Source organism: Mustela nigripes, chromosome 5, assembly GCF_022355385.1.
Source record: "Mustela nigripes isolate SB6536 chromosome 5, MUSNIG.SB6536, whole genome shotgun sequence".
NCBI classification, from domain to species: domain Eukaryota; kingdom Metazoa; phylum Chordata; class Mammalia; order Carnivora; family Mustelidae; genus Mustela; species Mustela nigripes.
This window is the reverse complement of record NC_081561.1, coordinates 23833152-23860954: the sequence shown is the minus strand read 5'-3', so window position 1 is coordinate 23860954 and position 27803 is coordinate 23833152. Positions and strand designations below refer to the sequence as shown.

The window sequence follows — 27803 nt, the reverse complement described above, 5'->3', positions numbered from 1 at the left end:
GGAACTGTCCTAAATGAACCAGGGTGGGGCGGGGGGAGAGGGAAGAACTAGGGGAGGTGTTGGAGGGGCCCTGAAGGCAGGACGCAGTCTTGAGCCAGCTGTGAGAGAGCAGGAGAGGCCCTCACGCATCCCCAGTCATCCATCCAAATGGGCTTCAGGCCCAGGTTCCTCCCGAACCCTCAGCCTTCTCAAGAACCGCACTCGTGTGTGTTCTTTTCAAGAGTCCATTTCATTTCTCCCCCAGGTTTGAACCATGCTCGCTTTAAGCTCCTTTCCTGCTACACTCCTTTTTGAAACACGTCTCTCTTCCCTCTCTGAGCACCGTATTCTCTTGGTTTTCCTTCTCTCTAGTCTCTTCTTTTTTCCTTTTTCTTAAAAAGGCTAATGATCCCCCAGGCTGGTCATTCAGTGTTGGGACTTCTGTAAGGTTCTCGGCAGACGTTCCCTCCCTACGCCATCCTTTTGCCTGGGACAGCCTCCGCTGTGCTGAGCATTTCAATCACTGCCTGTATCTAGAAGCTTCCTAGATTTACACATGAAACCCAGATCTCCCAGGAAGGAAAAGTGTCTACTTTCCTGCCTGTCATCTTCACTTGGGTAGCCCTCAGCCTCCTAGGCATCTCCATCTGGACAGAACCAAACCAAAACCTGGGAGTCGCCCTGAGCCTGTTCCGTGTCTGGGTCTTGTCAGGTGTATCCCCTATGGCAGATAATCCGTTTACCCCTCACCCATGGAGCCCTTTATTTCCTTTCCTACAGTCATCATCCACATGCCTTTCTGTCGTCCACTCTCCTGACACATTGTCTTCCCTGAAGCTGGGTCTGACTTCGGTCTCTGCTAGGAACCCATGTTATATCCTCATCAATACTCACTTCCCGCTGCTCAGTGCTGCTGCTGTGTTTCATGATCCTGATCCTCCCCACGTGGGGGATTAATGAAAGCGACACACCGCACGCACCCTGCAGACTGTGGAGTGGAGTCAAGCCAGTGTGAGTCTTGCACACGCACCTTAGGAAGAACTGGTAAGTGAATGAGGCGACTGTGGAGTGAGGCTCACTGAAGGTAGGCGGGATTCCAGTGGTCAAAAGAGCAGCTGTGACACCAGGAGGTCAGAGGAGGAACCCTGGCCAATGTCTGGTCCCTGAGGTGGGAGGGATCTACAGAGACCCACAAGCAAGATGCAGAGCAGAGATCACGATGGCAAGAAAGAAAGTGGCTGGGAAAAGTGACGGCCAGGGCATGTCCAAGCACCCCGCACCTTCTAGAGGCCACTCTGATTCCTACACCATCATCCACGGAAAACAAGTTCTTGGAAAGGGCCCATGTTTCCTTACCCCACTGCCACTAGTGGCAAGCATGAGCCTTTCTCTGCATACAGTGGATTTAGGTTTCATCGTTTTTCCCTCCTTGGTATTTTTCTCCTGGGAATCCTATGTCTGTTCTTTATGAATGTGAGGTCAGCTTGACTTGCTCTGACTTCCTGGCCTAGGACTTTGCATTGTGTACACTGTGGCTTCCATTGTTTGGGGCTCTCTTTGGAAGGTAGCTCTCAGGGTTCATCATCTGGTTGTTTGGACACAATTCCTCTTGTGCTCCCCTGTCCTCATTCCCATGGTTCCGGCTTCCTTATTTGCTGTGGTGAGAAACTGTCCTCTGGCCCCTCGTGCTTTTGCCAGGATAACTAAACAAAAGGGATTTCTGTCCTCAGTGTTTCTGACAACAAATGTGTGAGTTTTCCCACACCAGACAGTTCTCTCTTTCTCTGGGGGGACACCAGCCAGGTGCCATGTGAGTTGATTCTGACACTAACTCCCTGGGATTAGTGCAGACCCCACAGGTGAAGGGCTCCATCCCACAAGGCTGCCCCCACCCAGACACCAATTAAAGTAGTCGGTACCCGAGGTACTCACACTTCTGTTTGATTTAGCTACAAAATTGGGGGTTCCCATGACCCCTCTCCCCTCACATTTGATAATTTGCTAGAGTGATTCACAGAATGCAGGAAAACAGTTTGCTTACTATTACTACTGCTTTATTATAAAGGATACAACTTAGGAACAGCCAAAAGGAAAAGATGCCCAGGCCAAGGAATATGGGAAGAGCCATGGAGCTTCCTTGTCCTCTCTCGGTCACCACTGTCCCAGCACCTCCCTGTGCTCACCAAGCCAAAAGATCTTAGAACCCCGTATTTTAAGTTTTTATCAAGGCTTTATTGCATAGATGTGCTTAGAGTAAATGGCAACTGATGAATAACTCAATCTCCAGCCCCTCTCACCTCCCTGGAGGTGGAATGAGCTGGAGGTTCCCACCTTTGAATCAGACCAGCTCCCATCCTGAAGCTATGGGTGGCTTCAGTGTCCCCCAGCCACTGGTCATTTCCATAGAATACCCACGGTGCTCTCATCACTCTAGGAATTCCAAGGGTCTTAGAAGCTCTTGTGTTGGGAACTAGGGACTGAGTCCAAGTATTATGACAAAAGGTACTCCTATCATCTCTACCACTCAAGAGATCTGAGATTTCACTAATCTGAAATTTTGGAACTCTGTTCCAGAAAGTAGGGGCAGAGACTAAATATGTATTTCTTATTGATAATTTCTTATTAAGTCATAATAATGGACAGAGTAGAGAACACTTAGAAATTCAGACACAGCTATGCTTTCCAGAGCTCACAGTGAGATAACTGGCCTTCCCTAACCCCACCCACCACCGTAACCTCTGCAGGCGGAACCTTCAGTATTACACAGCCAAGCTCTCTGAGAAGATACTGGAAACAGTCAATGCAAATCAAATGGCTAACCAGTCAAGCAGGTACTAAAGGGGAATGTCCATGACGGCAAACAATGAATGGCTAAGCATTGGGATCTGACGCATCCGTTTTGCTCAGAGCTGAGTGAAATTCTGTTCTGTAGCGCAGTCCTGGACCTTTGCTTGGCCGAAGATGAGGTAGAAGACCAGGCCTGACATGTTAATAGAAACTGCAATCAAGAAGACATTTCTCCAGCCAAACTCAGAATCCTGGAAAGAAGAAATTACAGAGTGTTAACAGTCTCTTGGCTCTTGGTCCTCCTATTCAGAAAGGTCCTGGTGCAGGTCTGGCTCCCCAATCCCGCTCCAGAGTCTGTGGCCTTCCTGGTTGTTCCTAGAATATGCAGGTCATTTCCTGGGCCCTGGCCTTTCCCTCTGCCAGAACAGTACTCCTCCCGATAGCCATGTGTCTCACTCTCTGGTTTGTGTCCAGTCCTTACTTAAATGTTACCTTCCAAGACCACCCTATATGAAATGGAAATCCCACCCCCTCCTGCGCGCCCTGTTCTCTCCTGCTTTATAACTTCTCTTCGCACTTTGCCACCATTCAGTATATTTCATATGTTATTGATTTCATTAGTTTTCCATCAGCTGCTTTCCTACAATATAAGCTTTACCAGGCAGGGACTTCTGTTCGTTTGATCCACTTAAACAATGCGTGACACACGCTAAGGTTGAATTAACGAATGAATGAATGGAGGGATGACAAGGGAAACAAATTCAGTTTGAGAATTTCCCTATTAAAAGCTGTTTCCTGGGGCGCCTGGGTGGCTCAGTGGGTTAAAGCCTCTGCCTTCGGCTTGGGTCATGATCTCAGGGTCCTGGGATCGAGCCCCTCATCGTGCTCTCTGCTCAGCAGGGGGCCTGCTTCCCCCCTACCCTCTCTACCTTCCTCTCTGCCTACTTGTGATCTCCGTCTATCAAATAAATAAATAAAAATCTTTTTAAATTAAAAAAATAATAATAAAAGCTGTTTCCTGACAGTATTAGCGACTAGAAGGGAAACCCCGCAGTCACAGTCGAACCAGAATAGTTGACCTCTCTATACTTTGTAAGAAGTGCCATGAATATTGCTAGAAATTTTGATGATTAGCATGAAAAACTTCTAAAAACTCTTAAAGTATAAACTCTAAGTCTGAGCGTTCATTATCACTCCACATCCTAAACCTGTGGTAACGGTCCTGCATGAGCTGAGCCTGGGATGGGGGGTTCCTGAGGGGGCTTGGGACTCTCGAGCTTTAAGCTGAGCCCCCATTGGGGAGTAAACAAAAATATCTTCAGTCTGACTTCTCCTGAGTGACCTCTCTAGCTGTCTCTCATGAGTATTTTCATCAGAGCATTTGACCTCACCTGACCGATTAAAAATCCAGCAACAGTGGAAGAAATGGCTCCCGATAAGTACGCAAAGACTTCTGATAGTCCCTGAAGAAAGCTGGTGTACCTGAGACAGAAAAGAATATTCCAGTGTAAGCAAACCGTTCACCCCAATTTACTTGTTGTAACTCTGTGCTTGTCCCTGGGGGTTCCCTGAGGGGACCCTCGGTCAAGCCTGAGTGAAATGTGCTGACTTGAGATTAGTACAGTCCCGTGTGAGGGTCTGAGGCTACCAAGGGTCATTTGTACTAACTTGTCAACATTGTTGTTACAAAATGTACAGATTGATGATTTGCACCGAGTTTGTATGTCCTCTTAGTTTCTGCTATGGAACCTGATCTCACAGCTTTGTTTCTGGGTAAAAAAGACCCCTCACTGGATGAGATGTTGGTTCCCCTGCAACCAAGGCATCTCCCATGGGTCATGGTGGCTGGTTCTCTGAGGATAGAGTATGTTCTTCTGACCGTGAAAGGATCCTGGGGGCTGCATTTGGAAGTCCCCAGTCCTCCTCGATACTACCTCTCTTGGAGGTCAGTGTTTCTCTTACTCTCCCATTAGTCAAGCTTTACCTTTGGGAGCCGGCACAGTAGTATTTTACGGGTCCTTCACCTATCCAACCCTGTGGGACCGCTGCATTCCCCGACAGAGATGTGGGTGTGAGTCCCCTCCTGTCCCTAGCTGAGCTGCGAGTGTGGCCATTGCCTCCCCACTTCACCTGGAACACTGAGTGCACAGTAGTGGGCCAGCTTTGGGTCCCTTCCAGGAATTATCTGGATGTAGGGCTAATGCTGGCATTTCCTGTGACCTGTAGCGTGGATCACCCACATGGAACTGGGGCATCAACGTGAGTTTAGGGTTGCAGGACCTGAGCTGACCTCCTGTGTGGATGTGGCCAAGGGGTCCCTACCGAGGAGCAATATCCAAGATGTTAACAAGGGCTCCTGTTTGGCAGAAGGTGCTGGTGACAGAAGACAGTGCCAACAAGCCCATACTGGCGCTGAAGCTGAATCTGACCCAGTGCAGGGACACGAAGACCACAGATGGGACAAGAACCCCTGCAGCAGGAGGACAAACACAGAGGAAATAAAAACTGCCCTGAGCTTCCCACGTCCATCCCACAATCCACCTGGGTCCTTACCAATGGCAGTGGAGAGTTTCCTGATGGTAACAAGTCTGAAGATTTTTCTGGAGTGAAGAAAATCCACCAGTAGTCCTCCAAGGATAGTGCCAATACAGGCAGTACCTAACAGCAGGGCTGATAGGATTCCACTCTGAGGACCAGAGAGAAGACGCTGGCCTCACTTCATGTGCCATGGCACACACTGACCCTTGTGTGGCTTGTCTGTGTGTAGAGCTTCTCTATATAGACCTATCTCCTTGAATACAAATTTCAGATTACTGGAATTACAAGAATACAATTTTGGTGCCTAAGAGAAAATATGCATATAGTTCAATTGGGGGGGAAAAAAAAGTTTAATGCTGTCATTTTAGGTAAAGTCACCTGGAAACAAATTTTTTAAAAGAGCAAAGCCCAATAGAAAAATAGGCAAAAGAGATTAAGAGTCACTTATGGTTTGTCTCCCTCCCAATCCCATCTTCCTTCATTTATTCTTCTCGTACCCACTTAAGCCCCCATGTTGCAATACCACTGGGGATAAAAATACATGTTTATAAAAAATAAAAAATTATATTAAAAAAAAATAGGCAAAAGAGAGGAACAATTTATGGAAAAAGGAAAATAAGGGGCTCCAACTCTATAGCGAGAAGAACTACTTTTTCATGGATCAAACTGGCAAAAATCCAGCAGTTTTCTGACCTGATCCCCTGGGATGCTGTGGGAAACTGGGTACTTACAAATATCAGTGCCCTGTGGAGAGCAATTTAGCAACAGATACAAAAGTCTGTACTGCGTTTACCCTGAACAGACATGCAGAAAGTGTTGCATAGATGGGTGGCTGACGAGCAAGGTTTTTTGCCCAGAGATTAGAAACAACCCAAATGTCTTGCAGTAAGAGTCCTGTGTACTGATCTGAAAAGATCACTGTGGTGTAATATACAAACAATAGCAATGTACACAACACATAATGTTTTGTGTAAAATTTTTTAAAAAGTGACAAAATAAGATATGTTTGTGTATGCCCGCAGCTTCATAAAGAAGATAAAGAAGCAGTGGAAGAATATTTAAGAAATGAATAAAAAAGAGTTGTCTGTGGCTGGGAACAGGCTAGGGGGACAGGGCAGACCGGGGATGGGAACGACAGGAAGATTTTTCACTCCTCTCTTTGGATAGAGTTTTTAAAATGTTGAACCCTGGTTTGATCAGCTCAGCCTCTCTATTACAGTGTTATTAAAGAAAATATAAGGAAAGAAATGTTGTGTAAAACTCCCCAAACAGAAAGGCTTTAACTGTCACCATGTCCCAGCTGTTCACATTATGGATGAGTAGACTGAAGCCACCAAGGTTTTATGACTTAGGGAGAAGCCATCTTGAGACCCATGGGAGTTGGGGCCTCTTGACTTCCCAAGCTGATAAGCCTCGTCTCCACTGGTCTCTCCAGTCTTCCCTCCCGCCTTCCTGTCCTCAGCCTTGGCCTCTGAGATGGGAAACCCACTTGGCCTCACACCACAGACAAACCATCCCAACAGCTGGCCTCAGAGATGTCTATCTGGACCTCCTGTCCCCTGATGGTCTCACCCAAGATTATGGCTTTGCTGCCTGCTTCTGGCCTCCTCTTTGTGAAGACCCATGGCCACTCAACCCTTGGGCTTTCTGACCTCAGTACCTCCAGCCTGTTTGTACATGTGCACCCCAGACTCTGACCTCTGCTCTAAAAATCAGCTTCCTGTTGGCCGGTTAGCACATTTTCACAAGAGGAGCCCAGTTAATATGAGAGCACTGCTTTTTGAGTCCAAAACACAATATCATTTGCTCAATAACCTTGTGAAGTGCTGTTAATAGGCTCTGAAATCTGATATACTCTTTGCCACTTCTAAGACCTTCATCTTGCAGGAATTTAAAGGCTCCTGTCCACCTGTCAGGGCACCTGTTCATTTTGTGAAAATCCAGCTGTACACATACACTTTTCTCTGTATGTGTCATACTTGAATAACATATTTTTTAGAAGAACATTATCTGCAAGTTTTGGGTAGGAGTCCTATTTGGGACTTTATATCCTAGTCATAAGCTCTTATTTTCAGCCTATAATGTTTATGCTTCCTGTCAAGCCTTCTTGAAGGCAGAATTTGTCTTGTTAACACTGTCTTATGCAGACTATCTTGTTTGCAAATGTTGGTTGGATTGAACATCAAAGTTTTACATTGGTCCCTTAAAAAGTATGACATTCTGTGAATGTCAAGCTTACCTAGAACCGTCCCAGTTTTCCCCAATAATCAGTAGGTCACAGTGAGATGATTAAGAATTCACACAACCAGGTTGCATTTCCTACACAAAGGTCCTTGGCCTAATCCCCTGATTTTGTGGCCATAAGCGAGACAGAGGATTATATAATAAGGCATTTAAACAGAAGAATGGAATAGACTTTCTCTATACTCACGTCTCTGAAGTTAGCTTGAAGTACAGAGTTGAAGTATGTTGGCAGGTACATGATCAAAATATTAAAAATCCAGAATTGAGTGAAATGAAAGACTAAAATGCCCCAAAGTGGTAGGGATTTGATCATAGCCTTAATAGGAAGGGACCAGCCTGGTGAACAGCCCTGGAAGAAAGCAGATATCAGTACTGCTCCATCAGAAGACAAGAGATTTGCTCTAATGCTGTCTTCAGCCCAAGATACCTGGACCAATACAGGGAAATAGCAGAGAAGTTCATCAAACGCACCTGTTGAGCCAGTGAACACACAATATATTCCTTCTCTCCAGCACTGATAAACCGATGATGTTTGGGGTCATCATAAACAAGAAGAAACCAGAGAAAAGAACAGGCACAGCCAATTCCACCTAGGAAGAGGATACCATTAGACCTTGATGGCAGTTCTTTCCATTTAACTCTGCACTAAGCTGATTTCTGTGGTTGACAGAATCACTGACCCCAATATTCCATTACTACCTGTATCTATGCTCTGGCCCCCATCATTGGTGGAGGGTGCTTCCCCACCACCTGTATATAGATTATGACAGTGTTGGGAAAGTTGGTGATGTTTATATAAAACATCCTATTTGGGACTTTATATCCTAGTCATAAGCTCTTATTTTCAACAAAATCATGATGTTTTATATAAAACATCACCAACTTTCCCAATACTTTTTTTTTGTTATGTTCAATTAGCCAAGATAGAGTACATCATTAGTTTTTGATGTAGTGTTCAATGATTCATCAGTTGCATACAACACCCAGTGCTCATCACCATGCATGCCCTAATCTTAACCGCTCTTTTTAGTTGCCACCTTGGCCTTTACCCGTGCCTTCACAGAGAGTAAAGAGCTATCATGGAGTATAGAACTACCATACACCAGGTATTCTGTGATATTTTGAGAGTATAAGAATACAAAGATACAATCTTGCCCTGGAGGAACTTAAAATCAAGTACAGAGAAATAGATAGGAAAATTTTCCACCACTGGAGATTGAGTAGAGGATGTCAACAAATATTTCACTGAATTCCTTCCTTGTAGATCTACATTTGTAGCTTCCCTTTCTGAAAACTAGGAGCAGAGTAAACCTCTCTTGTTGCTTGGATCATTTTTGTAACCTGCCCTTTGAAGTTTCCATGACAGAGCCTTTGCAGGTTGCCATGCAAAAGTAATCCATCTTCACACAATTTTTGTTTCTAGTGAATATATTGACCTGATGTTACAGGAACCCTTGATATAAGAGCATTGTCCTCTAACAGAAACACCGCTGGTGCTTACTGGTCTTACTGGAATCACGCAGGTTGCAGATAGGACTTTAGAGAATATTTTAAAACTCAGAAACAAACATTAGCTGCAAGCAGCTGGGGAGATCCCAATCAGGGCTGGGTAAAGGCAAAACAGTGAAGTAGTAGAATATGGCTTCTGGAATGCCCCATGCATCTTTGGGATCTTCTGCGGCATCTCTTAATGTATGACATCCACTCTGGAGCCTCCCACGATCTGCCCTATCTTGCAGGTTCTACTGGTTAATTCTCTGTTGCAATCAGCATTTTATGATCAGGTACAGTCTTTGAATTTTCTGGTTGTAATAATAGGAGAATTTTATAAAAAATGAATTAAATAAATAAGCATAACTAAAAATACCATCCCATCAAGATACCATTTTCAGCATCTTATGAAAGAAATCCCTCTGGGGTTCATTGTGTGTTTGGTTTGGAAGCAGGAGAGAACATTATGATGCCTTTGAAGTCATTAGGTTATTCTGGCTATGCATCCAGGCTCCTGAGATTTAAATGTCATTTTGCATGATTCACAACATGATTAGCTGTGAACATTATCACCTGTAGTTATATAGTTATATAAATATTCATATCTATTAGGATTTGGTTAACTATAGATGACTTGCATCACGAAAATCATGCCCAGCATTCTCTATCACAAAACAAAATCCTGAAGGATGCCTGAGTGCCTCAGTTGGTTGGGTGTCTGCCTTTGGCTCAGATCCAGATGCTGGGATCCAGGATCAAGTTCCACATCGCCTCCCTGCTAACTGGGGAGTCTGCTTCTCCCTCTGCCCCTGCTCATGCTCTCTCTTCCACTCTCTCTTAAATGAATAAATAAATAAACAAAATGAAACACACAAAAAAACAAAAAGAAAAAAATCCTGAGATCTGAGAAGCCCAAACTTACCAAAGATATAGAAGATAGAGGGCCACCCTTTAGTCTGGCAGAGGAAACCACCGATGAGCAAAGTAATGAAGGATCCCATCAAATGCCCTAAACAGAAGATGTGAGGATGTTTTGGGTGAGAGGGTTAGGGTCCTCTCTCACCCAAGCAGGAGCAGGGAGACAGGGTAGTTGGAGCCTAAGGTCTTGCTTCTATTGATAGGCCACTGTAGAGTACCCTTGGACAGTGCATACAAACTGACAGCTTAGGGCCTCGATTACCTGATACAGCGATGTTGATGAGTTGACTCTTCTCTAGTGGGGGAGACCATTTGACCCAAAGTGAAAACTGGCTTGTTGATACCATAACCTGGGGGGAGGGGGGAGGTTCCATTCTTGGCTATTGAGGTCATTTTGGAACTAATATTCCACTTATAATTAGAAAGCATCTTGGTACCTGGGCTAAGCCTTGAACAATCCGCAGGACAATGATCGAGAGCACTCCTGCATCAGCAGCCAATGGAATCAAGAGGGCCAAGACTGAGGAAAGAAGCAGATTAACACCCACCAAGTACTTGGCTCCAAATATTCCAGCGATGTAGCCAGTAGGGATGGGAGGCAAGAATGAGGCATAGTTGTACGAGCTGAGAATGATCCCCTGAATTTCAGGACCCCAGTTATACACGGGACCCTAAGGGACAAGAGAATCTCACTGTTTATCTTGGCCAGAGAGTTGACCGTTTTGATCATGTGAAACTTGAGAGGCAAAAAACAAAACAAAAACAAAAACAGGCAGTTCTCTCTCATACTTCTCTCCAGTTCCTCCAGTCTACCAATTTCATTCAAAATAAATAAATAAATAAAACTGCAAAACACAAAACCAAAAACCCAAACTTGTGCACTATTTACTCTTTCCTTTTACACAGTTTCCCTGGTGAGACAATAAACTAACCCATTAAAGTGCAAGAGATCCTGTAAATAAAGAAAAGCTATAAAGAAGAAAGCATTATAGGCAATGGGGTAACTTGAAAAATATGTGAAGAAAGAAAGCCAAGATAAACATCTGTGAAACTTATTTTGCAATGTTCATCCTTGCTGGGGAAGAATGTTTGTCCACTAAAGACGAAAGTGGTTTCCTGCATTTTCACTTAGTCCGCTTGGTCCGGTTCCACTGCTAGATACTAGATAGAGAAGAGCTATCATCTCCTTAGCTACCTGTTATGTTCTCGTGTAGTATAGTTCATTGAACATAGTAGATGCTTCATAAATAACCCTTTAGGTCAAACCATCCGAGTCCGAGAAAGGGTCTGGAGTCTCATTAAACTTACCATGGCCTCAGAGTGCTGCAGAGTTCCATTCCAGCCGTCCTGGGAGTCGACAGGAGGCCTTTCTGTGGAGGCATTGAGTGGCCTGAGCTGGGCCGTGCTGTTCACCATGGCTGGCATGGCAATGCTCAGGCTCATCTTTTGAGAGTCAATCGAAAAATTGCAGAGATGCATAAGGAGGGCCAGCCCATGTCGGACCGAACAAAAGCCTGGGGTGAAGGGGCACAGAAAGTCTTAAGATCAGGGTAATCTTCTCCCACCTTCCCTAAGTCTGGACGAGGGAGAAGACTGCAGTCTGTGGAAGGAGAAATAGAGAGAGAGCAGGAGTGGCTCTGCAGGTGGCTGGTGGACACCCAGCACTCCCACCCGTGGGAGATGAGTGGGCCAGTCACTTGCTTAGAATCATTACTTGAGCAGAGACTTGAAGGAGGTGTGGAACTGGCCAGAGCGAGTGTTAGGAAGGGTTCTGAGCCCGGGCTCTGGGATGAGCTCGTGAGCGTGGGACTGGAAAGAAGTGAAATGGGACAGAGAACTGGCTGGAGGTAGTGGTCGAGGGGAGATGGATAGGAAGAGACAGTTGTTGGACATGACTTCCAAGGTCCCCACCCTATTACCAGGGAACAAGGCACATTAACAGGTTAGGTGCTGGAAGGAGATCAGACTTGAGAGGTGGGCTAGGTTAGACTCCAGAAGCATTTCACCTTCTTGCTACTGTAATCTGGGCTCGCACGAAATTTGCCAGTGGTCCAGGAGGGGTCTGGGGCCATCCTGGATTGAGTCCAGGTACATTAGTTTGCCAACAGCTAGAAGGATTGATGAGCTATCAGAGGGATAATGTGTGATCCCTCCTTCAAGGCACATGGGTGCCCCGTTTTCTGGCTCCTACAAGGGAACAAACGCAGTTGAAATGGCCAACACTGTCTCGTGTTGAGGGGTGACACGCTTGTCAAGTTCCAGGACCCCCACCTTTGGTTTAACTTGGGGGGCATTCAGTTGAGACTGCCCCTCCCCAAACCACACGAATTTACATTAGAGTTTTGATCAACATTGTATAGATAGGGCAGATGACACTGCAAGGGACTGCCCCATGGACAGGACTTCTCCTGGCCAAGAGCAGGGTGGCTTCCTTTGGATTCCAGTCTCTTCCTCTGGCTGGAGCTGGAATCTTAGAGTTCGTTCTCTTCAGTTAAGTCCCACACAAGTTTCTTCAGAGACTTTTTATCGTTTCTATAACTGAGTCCTCCCTTTATTACTTTCATGTTTCTTTCCTCTGGGTTTACAACAGAAAGCCAAAGGCACACAAGTGGCAAGTACTAATAGTGGAAAACAAAACATGGTTATTTTTGTCATTTGTAACATTTCATCCCTGTGGGTAATTTATCCACTGGCAGTTTGTAAACAGTGCCAAATAGGAGTGGTGAGAGCCTCTCTGAATTTACTGAGCATGTTTCTCACATCACACCATTAAGTGTGTCGTAGGACTTGTACTTGTTAGTGGGACTTGCACTTTTGTTGTATGAAGCTTTCCTATTCCTGTTTCTTATTATTTTGATGTGAATGCAGGATTTTATAAACTGTATTTGATTCATAGAGTCAGCCACCTGGATCTGCTCTATTTGGACCTGTATGTTCTTGGGCAAATTACTGAGCTATCTGTAGCCTCAGTATTCCACCTGTAAAATGGGGTTAATAATAGAGCCTACCTCAAGGTGCCTGGGGACTCAGTGGGTTAAGCACCTGCCTTCAGCTCAGGTCATGATCCCAGGGTCCAGAGACTGAGCCTCATGTTGGGTTCCCTGCTCAGTAGAGAGCGTGCTTCTCCCTCTCTGCTCTTGCTCTCTCTCTCTCTCTCTCTCTCAAATAAATAAATTAATTAAATATTTAAAATAAGAAATAGAGACTAATTGAGTACATTTATGTAAGTTCATTATAATTATTATTAATAATATCTGACTGTGCTTACATTCTTGAAATGATCTCTTAATGGGCTGTTATAATGAAAACACATGCTTTATTTTGCTAATATTTTGGTTGGAACTTTCTTTGGCATATATAATTGAATTCAGGTGAAGATTATTGTGAATATGTGTGTATGCATAATTTTTGATATGCTAGCTTTGTAAAGAAAAGATTTTAGGCTTTTCGTCTCAATCTATGACCTGAAGTATTTCAGGTATAAAGTCATTTTCTTTTTTCTTTTCTTCTTCTTCTTCTTCTTCTTTTTTTTTTTTTTAAAGATCTATTTACTGCAGAGAAAGAGAGCAGGAAGGGAAGAGGGAAACAGAAAATCTCAAGCAGACTCCCTGCTGAGAGCAGAGCCAGCCACTGGGCTCGATATGATGATCCTGAGATCATGACCTGAACTGAAACCAAGAGTCAGATGCTAAATGACTGAGCCACCCAGACGCCCCTGAATTATCGAGTTCCTGACCACCTTACACCTGTTTTCCCCTGTTGCTATGGTATGTTTGTCACAATTGACGAGCCTACTAGAATGTATGATTATTAGCTAAAGTCCATACTGTGTTCAGACTTCTTAGTTTTTACCTCATGTGCTTTTTCTGTTCCAGAATCCCATTCAGGATAGCACAGTCCATTTAATTGTCATGTCTCCTTGGGATACTTATGGCTAAGACAATTTCTCAGACTTTCTCTGTTTCTGATGACTTTACAGTTTTGAAGAGTACCAGTCAGATATTTTGTAGAATGTCCCTCGACAACCAGTTTGAGGCAGTATTTGTCCAGTTTCTCCATAAGTTACTCTTGTTTGTTCCCTTTCCATGCTGTGCTCTGGAGGAAGTCACGTGCACAGTCCACACATAGGGAGTGAGGAACTGTGCCCCACCGCCTTAAGGAGGGAATCTACAGAAATGCACTGGATACAGAGACATTTTCTGTTCTATAGAATCTCACTGAATTTTTCTAGTGAAACCACCAAGACATCATTTGTTTGTTTTAAGAGGACTTTTTGACAACTTTCTTCACTTCTTGCATGTTTTTTCAACATCTGCAATTTTTCTTAATTCAAATTTATAAATGTTATTTCCATGGAAGTCATGGACATTATCTGCTTCCCCGTGTTTAACGCCTTACACATTTGAAATGCTTCTGTCCCCTCCTTCCCCACGATTATGTGTGCTCAATTTCTCTACCTGATCCGTCTGAGTCAGGAATTATTAATTATTTTATTGCTATAAAAGGTATCTGCTGTCAGAGAACCTGCTCTTGTATATATTTTCATGGCAATTTCTTTCATAATTTGAGTTCACTTTTTTCCTATATTGAGGTTGTCTTTTTTTGTTTTTCCACATCCTTTCCTCAAAGGTGTAGACTCCATGAACTGGATGCTTGATTAAGTTGCTTTCATTTATTCTTTTTTTTTTTCTTTTTTGCTTTCATTTATTCTCATGCACTCTCTCTTTTCTTCCCTTCTTTATACACATCATCTTTTGAGCCACTTGTCTTGCTCCCCTTCTGCGTCCTTCCTGACTTTTCTAAGCCTTGGCTCTATGTCACTGATGCGATTTTCTGCAGTGGTCATGTCTTTCCTTGCTATTACTTATTCCACTTTAATTCTGAAGTCATATATTTTCCTCTTTAGTTTCCTTTCTTGTCTACTTTGGGCTCTTCTTGTACATTTTCCTGTTGATTTACTTCCTGCACTGTGAGCTTCTTATTATTCTTGAGATGTTAAGTTGAAAATGAAAATATTCTTCGGTTTCCCCAGATAAAATAAGTGCAGCCATGTAATATGCTGGTTAGCAGTCAGGCTGCTCTGGTGTGAGTCCAGGTGACCCCTCTTTGTGCCTCAGTGACTTAAATGAGTTCTTCCTTTCTGCTTGAACTCTGGCTCCTTCAATGGAGAGGATGCCGGAAGGAGTAGCTTCCTTGCAGGAATGTTGGGAGGATTCAGTAAATTAATCCACATAAAGTGCTTAGATCAGTGCCTGACATCAAACATGCATTTACTATGTCACAATTACTCTTTGATCTAATACATTCCTTTTCCTTTTCTTTTCTTTGTGCTAACATCCTCCCCATGGTTTTGGACCGTAAAGGTCAGTCCTTTATGATTTAGTTCCCGTATGTTGATACCCTTGTCACGTGTTGGACTGGGCTACCTTTGCTGGTTTGAGGCCTGCTGCCGTGCGGTGGTAATAGCGTGTGCGTGATTGCACAGGGGGCCTCTGGTGGGATGGAGGAGGACATCTTGGAATTCTTTTGCCAGTTCATTTGAATTTTGCAATGACCTGGTCGATTTTGAGAATAAGTCCCCCAAAATTCGAAGTTAATTTTGGCCATCGCGTGTATACTGCCTTCTGAAGATGCAGATCTTCAGAAAGATGGGTAAGCTGTGGAGGGGGAGACGGCAGGATGTGGGCCCATGTGAGCTTCACCCACCACATCTCAGCACAACAGACTCCCCTGGCTTGTGGTGGCCTCGCCTTGCTGGTGGGCTGCTGGCCTCTAGACACTGCCATTCAGAGCTAGGGAGTGTGAGCCGAGGCCTAACGGTTAACGAGTGTGCTCCCTTTCTTCCTAAATGACTGTCCCATGCTCCAAGGAGGAGAGGTTTGTAAGCACTTGGCATCTTCTCTCAATCTCATTCCAAATATATTAAACCCATCAATGAGCCTTAGGATTCATAGTGTGTTGTAGGAACAATTCCCTAATTTTAACCTGGATGGAGATACTTTCTCCAAGTGCCATGCTTGCTTATTTAATTTTGGAACTTTCAGAGAGGGGTGTTATTGTAGCCTAGCCTCTGGGTGACATATTTTCTGTGGGCTGGAGATTCACCTCCGTGTGGGCTTTGGATGGGAGGAAGGAAGCTGTGCCGTACGCTGTTTATGAATTCTCGCTGCCATCCTTGCCCTTCCGAGTTCTCCATGGACAGACAAATACCTGGAAGTGACAGATGTCAATCTCTCACGCAGACAGACAGGCTTCCAACAATGTGGGCCTTCTGACAAGGTTTGGAAGGGGGAACGCAGTGAGAAGCCATGTTGGCTGTGAGGCACCTAGAGGCCCATGGATGAGGACCAGTGACGGTGGAGATGGGACTTCTGCCTGTGACTTCTGGGAGTCACTTGGGGCTGCCTGTGGTCATCACAGTGACCCATCCATCCTGACTCCTGGATTTTCTGGAAGGGGCTAATCCAGACTCCTGCTTCCCCAGCCCTCCGAAGTCTGTGGAATCTTCCAATCCCCAATCGCCTCTTTTTTCTTGGAATATCTAGAGTGCCTTCTGTTTTTCTGAGTGAACCCAGACAGAAGCTCACAGGCCTCTGGGAGAGAAGGGGATAGGAAGGGCAATGTGGTGTCTGTCCCCACTCAGCCCCATGAACCCTTAACCGAGCCTAATAGAAACCACTGACCTCTGGCAGAATGTCAAAGTTCAGCTTTTCCCTGGATCTCTAGGGGTACAGGAGCATAAGCAACTCTATCTTGTGACTGTATCTGACCTGTAGTGGGGGAGGGGTACTTCTGTGTGTGCCACAGAATAGCTGGATTTGGTTCTGTAAGTTTCTTTGAAATGCTGTCACACTCAGCAAAGATGTCACTAGCCTTTGGGGGCACAGAGACCTAGAGAAAACCCCAGCAGTGCCCTGAAGGTGTGAGACAGAGGACCCAGGAGTGCCCAGGACGTGTGCTCCAGAGAGGAAGAGAGATGAGTGGAAATTGATGTTGGCCACCTGTGGATGAAGCAGCCAGCAGGGTTTATGCATAAGCACTGTGACAAGTACTTGGAGACTTAACAAAATAACCAGGTGAGACCATGAGTAGTTGGGGTTGTGCCTTATCAAGTGGGATGAGATTTATCCAAAGAAGGGTTATTATTCACATGATGCCATTTGTAACGACAGGTCAAATGGGTTACCAAAGGATTGGGTATAGCTTCTGGAGCTTCTGGGGTGTCAGCAGTGGACTAAGCAGCCTGGTGGGGTGGATGTTCTAGAAGACTGTAGAAGAATCCAGAAAGACCACACATGAGTCCCACCACTGCCATAAAGGGGACTGAGGAGGGGACACTGTGGGAGAGGTGATAATCATAGCTAAAGTTTACATAGTATTTTCTATGTGCCAGGCATTGTTCTAAGTGGTTTACATTTTATAACTAATTTAATTCTCATGGAGATGCTGTGAGGCAGCTACCATTATCATCCTGTATTTATGAGTAAGGAAACCGAGACACACAAATTTGAAGGTCACATTGCTCAGAAATGGCAAAATCAGGATCGCAATCATGGAAAATTTTTATGTATAAGTTCTTCATATTACTGATTTTGAGAGAGAGAGAGACAGAGAGAGCACGTGCGAGTTAGGATAGGAGAATTTGACCGATAGGCTCTTAATTACTTAGATGTAGATGAGATCTTAGAGATACAAGAATCAAGCTCTCCCATTTTCCAGATGGGAAAGCTGAGGCAAAGGGATAGTATGCATTCCAGGTCAAATGATTCCTAGTTAACTGTAGACAGAGTATTAGAATGCACATCTCCTTATTTCTTCTTTGATGGGAAAGACTAGGAGAATCCTCTTGTCCTTGAGACATGCTCACCCCCCAACAGACACACTGGCTGAAAGGTTGAGGCTTGTAAAGCATCCCACCTTGATTAGTGCTGTACTGCTCAAAGGCATTATCTTATGAAAAGTCTAATTCCGTAGGAGAATTAATGAATCACGTAATTGTGAACCATTAAGAGTTTAGGGCAAAATAAGGTCTTCAGCAGGTTTTCTTCGGACATGTTATAGAAAAGTACCAAGTTGTGACATAGACAACGTGGAGGAGGAAAAGTGACTTTTACGACATAGTGGAAAGGAAAAGCCTGTTCTCTTTGAGGCAGGGCTGACTCTGTATGAACAGAGAGATCTAACTGGATGCTCCTGGACTTAGAGTTGGAAAACCCAAGACTGGTTTCTATAGTTTCTACTTAGCATCTGCTCTGAAGTTTTTCATTCCTCTATAAATAATGTCTTGACACCTACCAGTCCTGTATACCTTCAAGGTTTCTTACAGGAAGTGAAATAATTCTCCATAAAACAGGCTTTATAACTATGTAGAGCCCTTGGCAGTTGGGGGTAGCCTCATGCTCTGTATCACCAAGAGGGAAGTCAAGGTGACACAGATACCAGTTTTATCTGTAGCCAGTGCATGATTTTACCTTTCCTGGGGGTTTGCGCATGAGTCGTGCTTAAATTACCATCGCTGGAAATAGCTCCCACTCCCTTGGCTTCTGTTCTGCTAGGCATTTTGGTTCTCTTCTCCCAGGGACTGACATTCACCTGCTGAAATAAAAGAATACAAAAGCAAATACAGAGCGACAAGTGTCCTGTATCACACATGACACTGCCCCAATTCTGTGAATTAGGAGGAAATATTTGATGGGAAAAATATTTGATTGGGGTTCAGGAGACCTGATTTGTTGCCCAGACTCTATTGCTAGCCAATTGTGTGACCTTGGGAACATCACAGTTACCCCTGGGTCTTAATCTCTGCTTCTCTGAAATGAAGGGTCTGGCCTGGATAGCCATAATGGATTATAATATTCTTTCCAGTTCTGTGTTCCTTTGTCTCTCCACTGATAAATGTATCGACTGCTTGTTAAAACTTGACAGTCTTCTTTGAAATTTCATCTGGAAGGTTCCAACTTCTTAAATTACCTGAAAAACTGCCTGTTCTGAACATCTTGATATACCAGATAAAATATGGCAAACGTCTTTTCAAATACATAGCTCCAAAGATAGTAAGAGATATCCCCATGGATGTCATGAAAAGTTTGCAGTATGAGCTAACTCCTCAGTGATATTGGGACTGGGGTGGGGAGCAGATATCAGTTTCAGTGATGCAGGGTCTTGCGATCTAGGTCCTTGGGGACGAGGGGTGAAGCCTTAGACCTCCGCTAGGAAGGCGATTATTATGGAGATCCTATTATAGAGTCAGAACCCTCAAAGGGGTTCAAAACTGAGTTAAAGAGGCTCTGTCCATTGCAATAGTGAGACAGTGATAGCTTACATCCTCCCGAGCTCTGGTTTGAAAAGAAAGAGCCTCTGCTTAAAATTCCAAAAATTCATAACTATGTCACGGGGAGTTGGGGGTTGCAATTCATACTGTTTTCATTGTCTGAGAGAGAACTCTTTCTTGGCTGAAAAACTGGACTAAAGAACTGGGCCCAGGCTGATTTCCTTAACACAGATCACCCATAGTTACTGATGAAGCTCTGCTTAATATGATTTCCAGATCCAAAATTAGAAACACTCAGAGAAGCAACCATCCAAAGCAAGTCCTCAGACTCAACATGTAGCACGATCAAATTGCTGAGAACTTCCAAGAGTCTGATAAACTGATAACTGCCTTTTATAAGCATGTTTAAAATAATTGAAGAAATAAAGGAGAGACCAAAACGTAAGAAGATATCCAAAAGATCAGGCATATTTAAGAAAGGCACTACTTGAAACACTAATGACAAATTTAAGTATTGAAATTAGAAACGACACCATTAGCCAATGAGCTAATGACTGAATGAGGGAAATAGAAGATAGAACAGAATTATACAGAATAAAGTAATTTATACAGAATATTAAACAGAATAAGTATATTATACAGATTAAAGCTCAGGCAGATAATGACATATCATAGCAGAGTTAGGGGACTTGGAAAATAGAGTTAAAAGTTCTGATATGTGTTCAGTAAGATTTCTGGGAAAAGGGGCGCCTGGGTGGCTCAGTGGGTTAAGCCGCTGCCTTCGGCTCAGGTCATGATCTCAGGGTCCTGGGATCGAGTCCTGCATCGGGCTCTCTGCTCAGCAGGGAGCCTGCTTCCTCCTCTCTCTCTCTCTCTGCCTGCCTCTATGCCTACTTGTGATCTCTCTCTGTCAAATAAATAAATAAAAAATCTTAAAAAAAAAAAAAGATTTCTGGGAAAAGAAAATGAACAGAACTGAGGAGAGGCAATGCTTTAAGAAATAACGGTTAGGGCTTTTCCAGGAGAGATGAAACAAGATTTCTCAGATTCAGGAATGACAGTGAGTCTGAAGCCACAAAAATGAAGTTAAAGCTATACTTAGACAAAGCGTTAAGAATCCTGTAGAATACAAAAAGCGTGAAACTTATCTGTAATGATACATACCATATGAGGTCATTGGTGGGGGACAGGGGGTAGAAAGTAATTACAATATGATACCAGAGAAGGGAGCAGTGTTCTTTTTTAAACTTCAAGATAATAATAATAATAATAATAATAATAATAAAGACAAAGTAGAGGAAAGTGAGTGAAGAGTACAAAACCATCAGTACAGTATGTAAGCACAGATAAAGAATAGACAGCAGAACCCACCCTGACTTACTATCAAAGACATGAACCTTCGAAGTATAAGACAATATTTCTTACCCGCTTCCACAAATATTTGAAAGACTTCTCTCTAGTTTAGGTGAAAGTGTGGGGAACTAAGCTGTTGTTGTGGGAGTCAGGGCAGCTTTCCTCTTCGTATTGCTGCTTCAAGGCCTCTACCAGGGAATAATCCATACAGCCACCCAAAAGCATATCCCAAGACAGTCCTTGTAGCGATATTTGTAAAAGTGAAAAATGAACAGCTAACTAGTGGTCATTAATGTTTGAATAGGTAAGTAAAGCAAAGTACGTATATTTTTGGGACATTCTATAACCATCAAAAAGAACTAATAAAATCGATATACGTATTAACAATTTAAAGGACATAGTAAGTGAAAAAAGCAAGTTGTAAATTCGAAGGGATACATGCACCCCTGTGTTTATAGCAGCATTATTTGCAACAGCCAAGATACGAAGCAGCCCAGTGTGCGTCAATGGATGAATGGAGAAAGTAGAGGTGGTATAGATAGATATGGGATATTACTCAGCCATCAAAAAGAATGAAACTTTGCATTTGCAACAACATGGATGGAGCTAGAGAATTTAATGGTGAGTGAAATAAGTCAGTCAGAGAAAGACAAATACCATATGATTTCACTCCTATGTGGAATTTAGGAAACAAAACAAACATGCAAAGGGAAAAGGGAGAGAGGGAGGGAGGCAGGGAGGGACAGACTGACCTACAGAGAACAAACTGATGGTTGCCAGAGGGGAGGGGGGGGATGGGGAAATGGGTGATGGATGGAGGAGGGCACTTCTCGGGAGGAGTCCCGCGGGACATATGGAAATTTGAATCACTGTATTGCACACCTGAAACTCACATGACACTGTATGTGAACTAACTGGAATTAAAATAAAAACTTAAAAGAAAATAGCAAGTTGTAGAACACTAAGTACCAAGGTAATGAGTAAAACATATATGCACACAACATTACATTATGTAATTTACATGTTTATAAGTGAGTAGGAAATTGTGAAAAGAAAATGCACAACATTGAAACAATGACAGCTCTGCTGTACGTTGCCCTTAGCACTGGTTTTAAAATAAGATACACGGCTGGCTAAGCCTGGGTGGCTCAGTTGGTTCGGTGTCTGCCTTTGGCTCAGGTCATGATCCTGGAGGCCTGGGAACAAGTCCCTCACCGGGCTCCTTGCTCAGTGCCGAGTCTCCCTCTCCCTCTGCTCCTCTCTTTCCTCATGTTCATTCTCTCTCTCTTAGATCTTTTAAAAAATAAAGAAAAGTTAAATTAAGATACATTAATCTGATAACGCTGGTCAAATGTGTAGAAGGGAATGCAGGGGACCATTCCCTTTGGGGAGGAATGGCCAGGAGGGAACTTCACATTATCTGTGGTATGTAAATGAGTTACAACAATAATGCTTTTGTAAATTATTACTGTGATTCAGAAATACATTTAAGGGGTGCCTGGGTGGCTCAGTTGGTTAAGCGTCTGATTTTGGCTCAGGTCATGATCTCAGGGTCCTGCTCAGCAGGGTGCCTGCTTCTCCCAGTCCCTCTGCTGCTTCCCCTGCTTGTGCTCTCTCTCTCTCTCTCTCTCTTTTTCTCCCCCTGTGTCAAATAAATAAATTTTTAAAGTACATTTAAATCGACAACAACAGAAAAAACTATCATAAAACCTCTGATCACAGTGTGTGGGGCGTGGGAATCTCTCTCTCATCCTAACAGCTTTACAAATTGTGTGCATATGTGTACATGTGTGATTTTGTGTGTGTGTGTGTGTGTGTGTGTGTGTGTGTGTGTGTGTGTGTGTTTATAACTGGATGTTAAAATGATGCCTCTTAGGGCACCTGGGTGGCTCAGTGGGTTAAGCCTCTGCCTTCGGCTCAGGTCATGATCCCAGGGTCCACATCGGGCTCTCCACACAGCGAGGAGTCTGCTTCCTCCTCTCTCTCTGCCTGTCTCTCTGCCTACTTGTGATCTCTGTCTGTCAAATAAATAAATACAATCTTTTTTTTTAAAAAAAAAAAAAAGGTGCAACTGCCCCCAGGCCATTCTGAGAAGAAAATAGCAAGTGTTGCCTCCACTCCAAAGCGATAGGAGACCACCCTCCAGGACTCAAGAAGAAGGCTGTTGAGCCCACCACCGGGGCACAAACTGGCTGAGATGACATCCCTGAGAGAGAATATCTCTAGAGAAAGCTGCCGGTGTGGCCTGTTACTTCTCCACCCTGCATTTAGGGAAGAGCGGGGAGGGTGCTGCTCTTCACTCTAAATCAGAGGACAGGGACTGCTTGTGGGGGGAGGGGGTGTCACCTAGACAGATTGACCTATGTCTCCTGGAGGCTGGTGAGTGACACCTGCCTCAGCATCCACAGGCACAAGGCTGGCAGAGCAGAGCAAAGGCCCCTGCCCACTGAGAGGTCGTGATGCCTCCACATCCCCCAGCGACAGGTGCAGAGACGCATGGACATAGAGCTGCAGGTTCCTCTGAACCAGATGTGGGTGATGCAGGAGGGATCCAGCTTACAGCCATACCCGAGAGAACTATCTAGAAGGGCCGCATGAGCCCCAAAGAGGTGGAGGGACCGTAGATGCCAGATGGCTGGCGGGCCCCTTAAGGGAGAGACTGTGGGATGTCTCCAGTGGGGAACTGACTAAAGGATTCAGCAGTGAACATCCACCCGAGCCCAGAGAGCACCAGAGCCAGATCACAAAAGTTCCAGTCAGAAACCATTTCCTGCTTCTTCCCAGCCACCCCTCCATCTCCCTAACCCCCAGCCCTAGAAGGCTCAGAAGCCGCAGCTACCAAGGTGGGTGTGGGGAGGAGCTGACAGAGAGGGAACAAGAAGCCAAACCAAGTGACTACTGACCCCCACCAAGGTCCAAGATGGAGAGGAGAGAAGCTCTATTTTTTTTTAAAGTAGAATTAACATACAACGTTGTTTGAATCTCAGGTATACACTGTAATGATTCAACAGTTCTCAGTGTTCATCACAATACATTACTCTTGATCCCTATTTAGGGAGAAGCTCTACTTTTTTTTTTTTTAATTTATATATATATATATATTTTTTTTTAAGATTTTATTTATTTATTTGACAGAGAGAGATCACAAGTAGGCAGAGAGGCAGGCAGAGAGAGAGGAGGAAGCAGGCTCCCTGCTGAGCAGAGAGCCCAATGTGGGGCTTGATCCCAGGACCCTGGGATCATGACCCGAGCTGAAGGCAGAAGCTTAACCCACTGAGCTACCCAGGCACCCCAAAAAGCTCTACTTTTAGATAAGTTTGGAGTTTTGTGCTTTTCATCAGACAGGACCTATTCGTTTACAACATGAGATTATTTGGAAACTGAAAGGAACCAAGGAGTCGCCCTGGTGATTCTGAGAAGAAATCCATCAAATGAAGGGATGGAATATTTTCCTGTAAAAATAGTTTGTTCCTCACGTCTGTCCACATTTAGGGCTATCAGTTGAACTCAGGTCACAAGACCCGCAGCCCTACCTTTCAGGTTAACATTTTTTTTTTTTTTTTTTTTTTTTTGCCACAGTGACAACTAGAAGGACACTTCTCACGCACCAGTGCCTGAGAGTTCACTGATCACTAGTTCATTCATTGATTCAGTAAATATTTGTTGAACCAGTGGATGTTATTTTTCCTTATCTTTTTCTTTAAAAAAAAAATTTATTTATTTGAGAGAGAGAGAGAGCACGAATTACATGGAGGGACAGCAGGAAGGGGAGAAGCAGACTCCCAGCTGATCAGGGAGCCTGCCTGGGGGTCGATCCCAGGAGAGAAGATCATGACCTGAGCCAAAGGCAGACATCTTTGCTCTTTCTCTTACATTTATGGCTGACGTGTTTAGTTCTCATTAAATTTGCCCCCTCTCTGTGCTTACTGTGACAGAAGTACATGCCAGGTTGTGTGGTAGAAACCAGAAACGATGTGTCACATACTGTCCATGGCTGCGTCCCTTGCCCTACATCAGATGTGTCCTACCTTCCTCTTTCATTGCCAATTTCCACTGCCTCATCAACCCCAGCAAGGAAAATGTGAGAATGACATTTGCTCTGGAGAATATGAGAGTCACAGTGACGGCCACCAGGTAACTAGCAAGAAGAGGGCAAGTGTTTTACCTGGTTGTTTGGGAAAGGTCTATTTGAGCTAAGTTGGGAAAGATGAGAAGAATGGAGCTCTGAGTAAAAGGAACCAGCAAGTTTGTCCAGTGCCCGTGCAGAGTGAGTGAGAAGGTTGATATGAGTAGGGAGACCAAAGTGGTGGTCAGGGGCCATTCCATGGGGTTCCTACAGGCCAGGTAAGTGGACTGGATTCACCTGGCTGCTGGGTGATGCATGGTCTCTATGGGGCAAGATTAGGAACCAAGAGAGTCGAGAAGAGGCTGTGGTGATCGATCACCTAGGCAAGAGTTGATGTATAGGGGAGGCCGACCATAGTGCAAAACAGCTGTACTTGGATCTGTTTTGGAGTGAAAGCCAGAATTGCTAATGAGATGGGTAGGGGAAGAGAGAATGGAGGAGATCATTGGAGACTTCTAGATTTATGGCTTCTACAAATGAGTAAATGGTGTTATGCTCTGTAGAGATGGGAAAGCAAGTGGGAAGGAAGCAGGTTTCCAGAGGAAAAATAAGAGTTTCATTCTTGCTGTTGGTTTTGAGATGCCTGTTAGACCCAGAAGGGAAGGTGGCCCAGTAGGCATTGTGTCTGTGATGCTGTAGCTTGAGGCAGGGGGCCAAGGAAGAAATAGAAATTTGAAAGTCATCACTTTTATCTGTTTACTTACAGACTAAATAAATGAGGAACAACCTGCAAAGATATTGAATGAGTCATTCTGTCAACTTGTTGTCTGATTCCCTGGCCAAAACTGGTTCTGTGTCTATTCTATGCATGAACCTGTGTCTTGCTCTTCTGCTCTAAACTAGTTCACTATGGAGTGAGGCTTTCCCTTAAGGTCCTGTACTGAGCTGTTAGCAGCTCACATATTTTTATATCTGGCCTCAGCCCTGAACATTTCCTCCATGTAAGAAGTAGCTTATGGATCATATTCATAGCTCCAAAATCTGAGTCCTGGACCCCAAACTCTTCATTCCATTACTACTGCCCAAGGCCGTGGGATTCCATTTGCATCAGTTCATTGGTGAGTTCTCATCTGTTCTAATCAGTTTGGTCTTTTAGCCCTGATAAAATCTTCCTTTGCCAAAATTCAGCTTTTACATTTATTGTCTCACCCAAATGCAGTCACTGCTTTATTATTATTATTATTAACACATCTCACAAAAATAAGCCCAATATATCAATCTTAAGCTGAAGGTATCTCGACTGGTCCCAATATTTGGGTGATGTTAAGCCTTAAAGGCATAGTTTAAAGTTGCCAGTACACTTCCACATGCTTCAGAAAATTCTGACTCTTGCCTCCGCAACTATTCTTTTGGGTGAATTTATTCCCTGAAGTTTTATTCTCTGGAATTCTAGGGCTCTTTTTCTCTTAGGATAAGGTGATATCCTCTCTTGATTTCCAGGATTATCTTAGGAAAGAGGAGTTCTCTCCTGCACCCCATAGCATCCAACCCAGAGCAGCAAATGAAAGAAAGACCCTCTCCCATCATCTCAAAAGCAGAATTAGGAGGAAAGATGGTAGGCTAACCTGAGCAAGTCAGAGTGCGGGGTCCTCAGTCCTTTCCAATAAATTCTTTTAAGCTTTTCAAAATTTTCTACATTGCCTTAGATCCCCAAGAGGTAAATGATTACCTTAAAACCTTTAGCCTTTATGTTACCCAATGAAAAGATATTTTTTGGTGAATGGTTTAATTTTTAACTTCTATTAGTTGACAAGTAAACCAAACTCATTAGATCTTCCTCAGACTTAAAGGCCAGCTGAGGTCACTTCTGTCTTCCCTAATCTTCCAGCCAGAATCAACGTCCCTCCTTGTAGGATCCCGACACCCCATACCCTGTGTTTGCAGTGCTGCTCATTGTGTTCCTCATTAGGATGGGGTATGCCCTGTCCCTTTTGAGTCCTGTCTCACCAGAAATGTTTAGTAGAAATGGGCTCTCCACAAAGCAGAGACTTAATATCCATTTGGGTTGACTCAAGTGACTTTTGTGGTTTACTGATGATAGCTGTTGGCATGAAGATCACTGAGCTCTCTGGAACATTCATAGCCTGTGATTCTGCTCCCTTTCCAGGCAGAACATTTCAAAAGACTCACACATACTCCCTGCCCCACTCGAGACAAGAAAGCTTTTAGCGAAGCCTTCACTGACTTCCATTCTGGTAAATCCAGTGGCCAGTCCCGAGACTTTATCTTTTAAGCTCAACAGCTTTCATCACTCATTTCTCCCCTGGACTGTTTCACTTGATTATCATCCATGATTTGGACCTGATTCTCCCTTATTGTGTCTTACTTCTGAATCCTTTTAGCGAGTTCTTATGTTTTCTGGAACCTCTGATATTGGTGTCCCCTGGACTGTGGTCTTGAGTTTCTTCCCTATTCAAACTCATTCCCAAGGTGAGCCCACACCGTCTCCTTTCTCTAACTGCCCTTCCTCACACCCCTTCCCAAGCCAGGACTTCAGCCCTTTGGCCACCATCATCTCTCCTGGTGTATCCAGTGGGTATCTCGGTCTTCACATGACCACAAGGAGAATGCCTCAACCCCTTCCATCTTCATCCCTGGAGCAAGACTGCATCTTGCCCCAAACCTTGGAGTCCTCCTCAGTCTGCTCTTTCCCTCGGCGAGTGTTCCCTCCACTAGCATGTCCTCTCAGCTCTGTCTACAGACCTTTCCCTAAATGCCATTGCTTTTCATTTCTTCCACTCCTAACACAATTGCCTGTCACTGGGGTAAATAAAACATACTCTTACCTGGCCCCACTCTTTCTCCTCTCTTTTTCAGTTCGTCTCCACACAGCAGGCAGAATATTGAAAATGTAAATACCTATATTGTAACTTACATAAATCTGTAAATATGTAAATGCACCATTTACTGGTTTAACGTCTTCCAAAGCCTTCTCAGTAGAATCAGGACAAAATGGACCAAGTTAATGCACAGCACAGGACAGGAAGTTGCTTCTCTTGTTCCCAAAAGCCATGAATGAATTTGTCTTCTGTTCAACACACACCCAGTGTGTGAGGCTAGAACACAGAAAGGCAGCTGCAAACAGAGGGAACACAC

At 44.1% G+C, this 27803-nt stretch overlaps 1 protein-coding gene across 2 annotated transcripts; it reads right to left on the bottom strand.

The window, feature by feature from the left end:
- Positions 1 to 2017: 2017 nt before the first annotated feature.
- SLC17A4 (solute carrier family 17 member 4) lies at positions 2018 to 26362 on the bottom strand. Of its 2 annotated transcripts, XM_059398954.1 has the most exons (12): positions 26273 to 26362; positions 18429 to 18552; positions 11266 to 11471; positions 10395 to 10628; positions 10220 to 10307; positions 9962 to 10048; positions 8020 to 8138; positions 7736 to 7897; positions 5320 to 5452; positions 5089 to 5236; positions 4158 to 4248; positions 2018 to 3017 (listed from the first exon to the last, which is right to left on the bottom strand). In XM_059398954.1, the coding sequence occupies exons 2-12, from the start codon at positions 18514 to 18516 to the stop codon at positions 2883 to 2885; spliced, it is 1491 nt and encodes a 496-aa protein (XP_059254937.1). In that variant the 5' UTR covers positions 18517 to 18552; positions 26273 to 26362; the 3' UTR covers positions 2018 to 2882. The 2 variants fall into 2 exon arrangements, with proteins under 2 accessions (XP_059254937.1, XP_059254938.1); XM_059398955.1 differs by lacking the exon at positions 5089 to 5236 and having other exon boundaries at positions 2931 to 3017.
- Positions 26363 to 27803: the final 1441 nt, after the last annotated feature.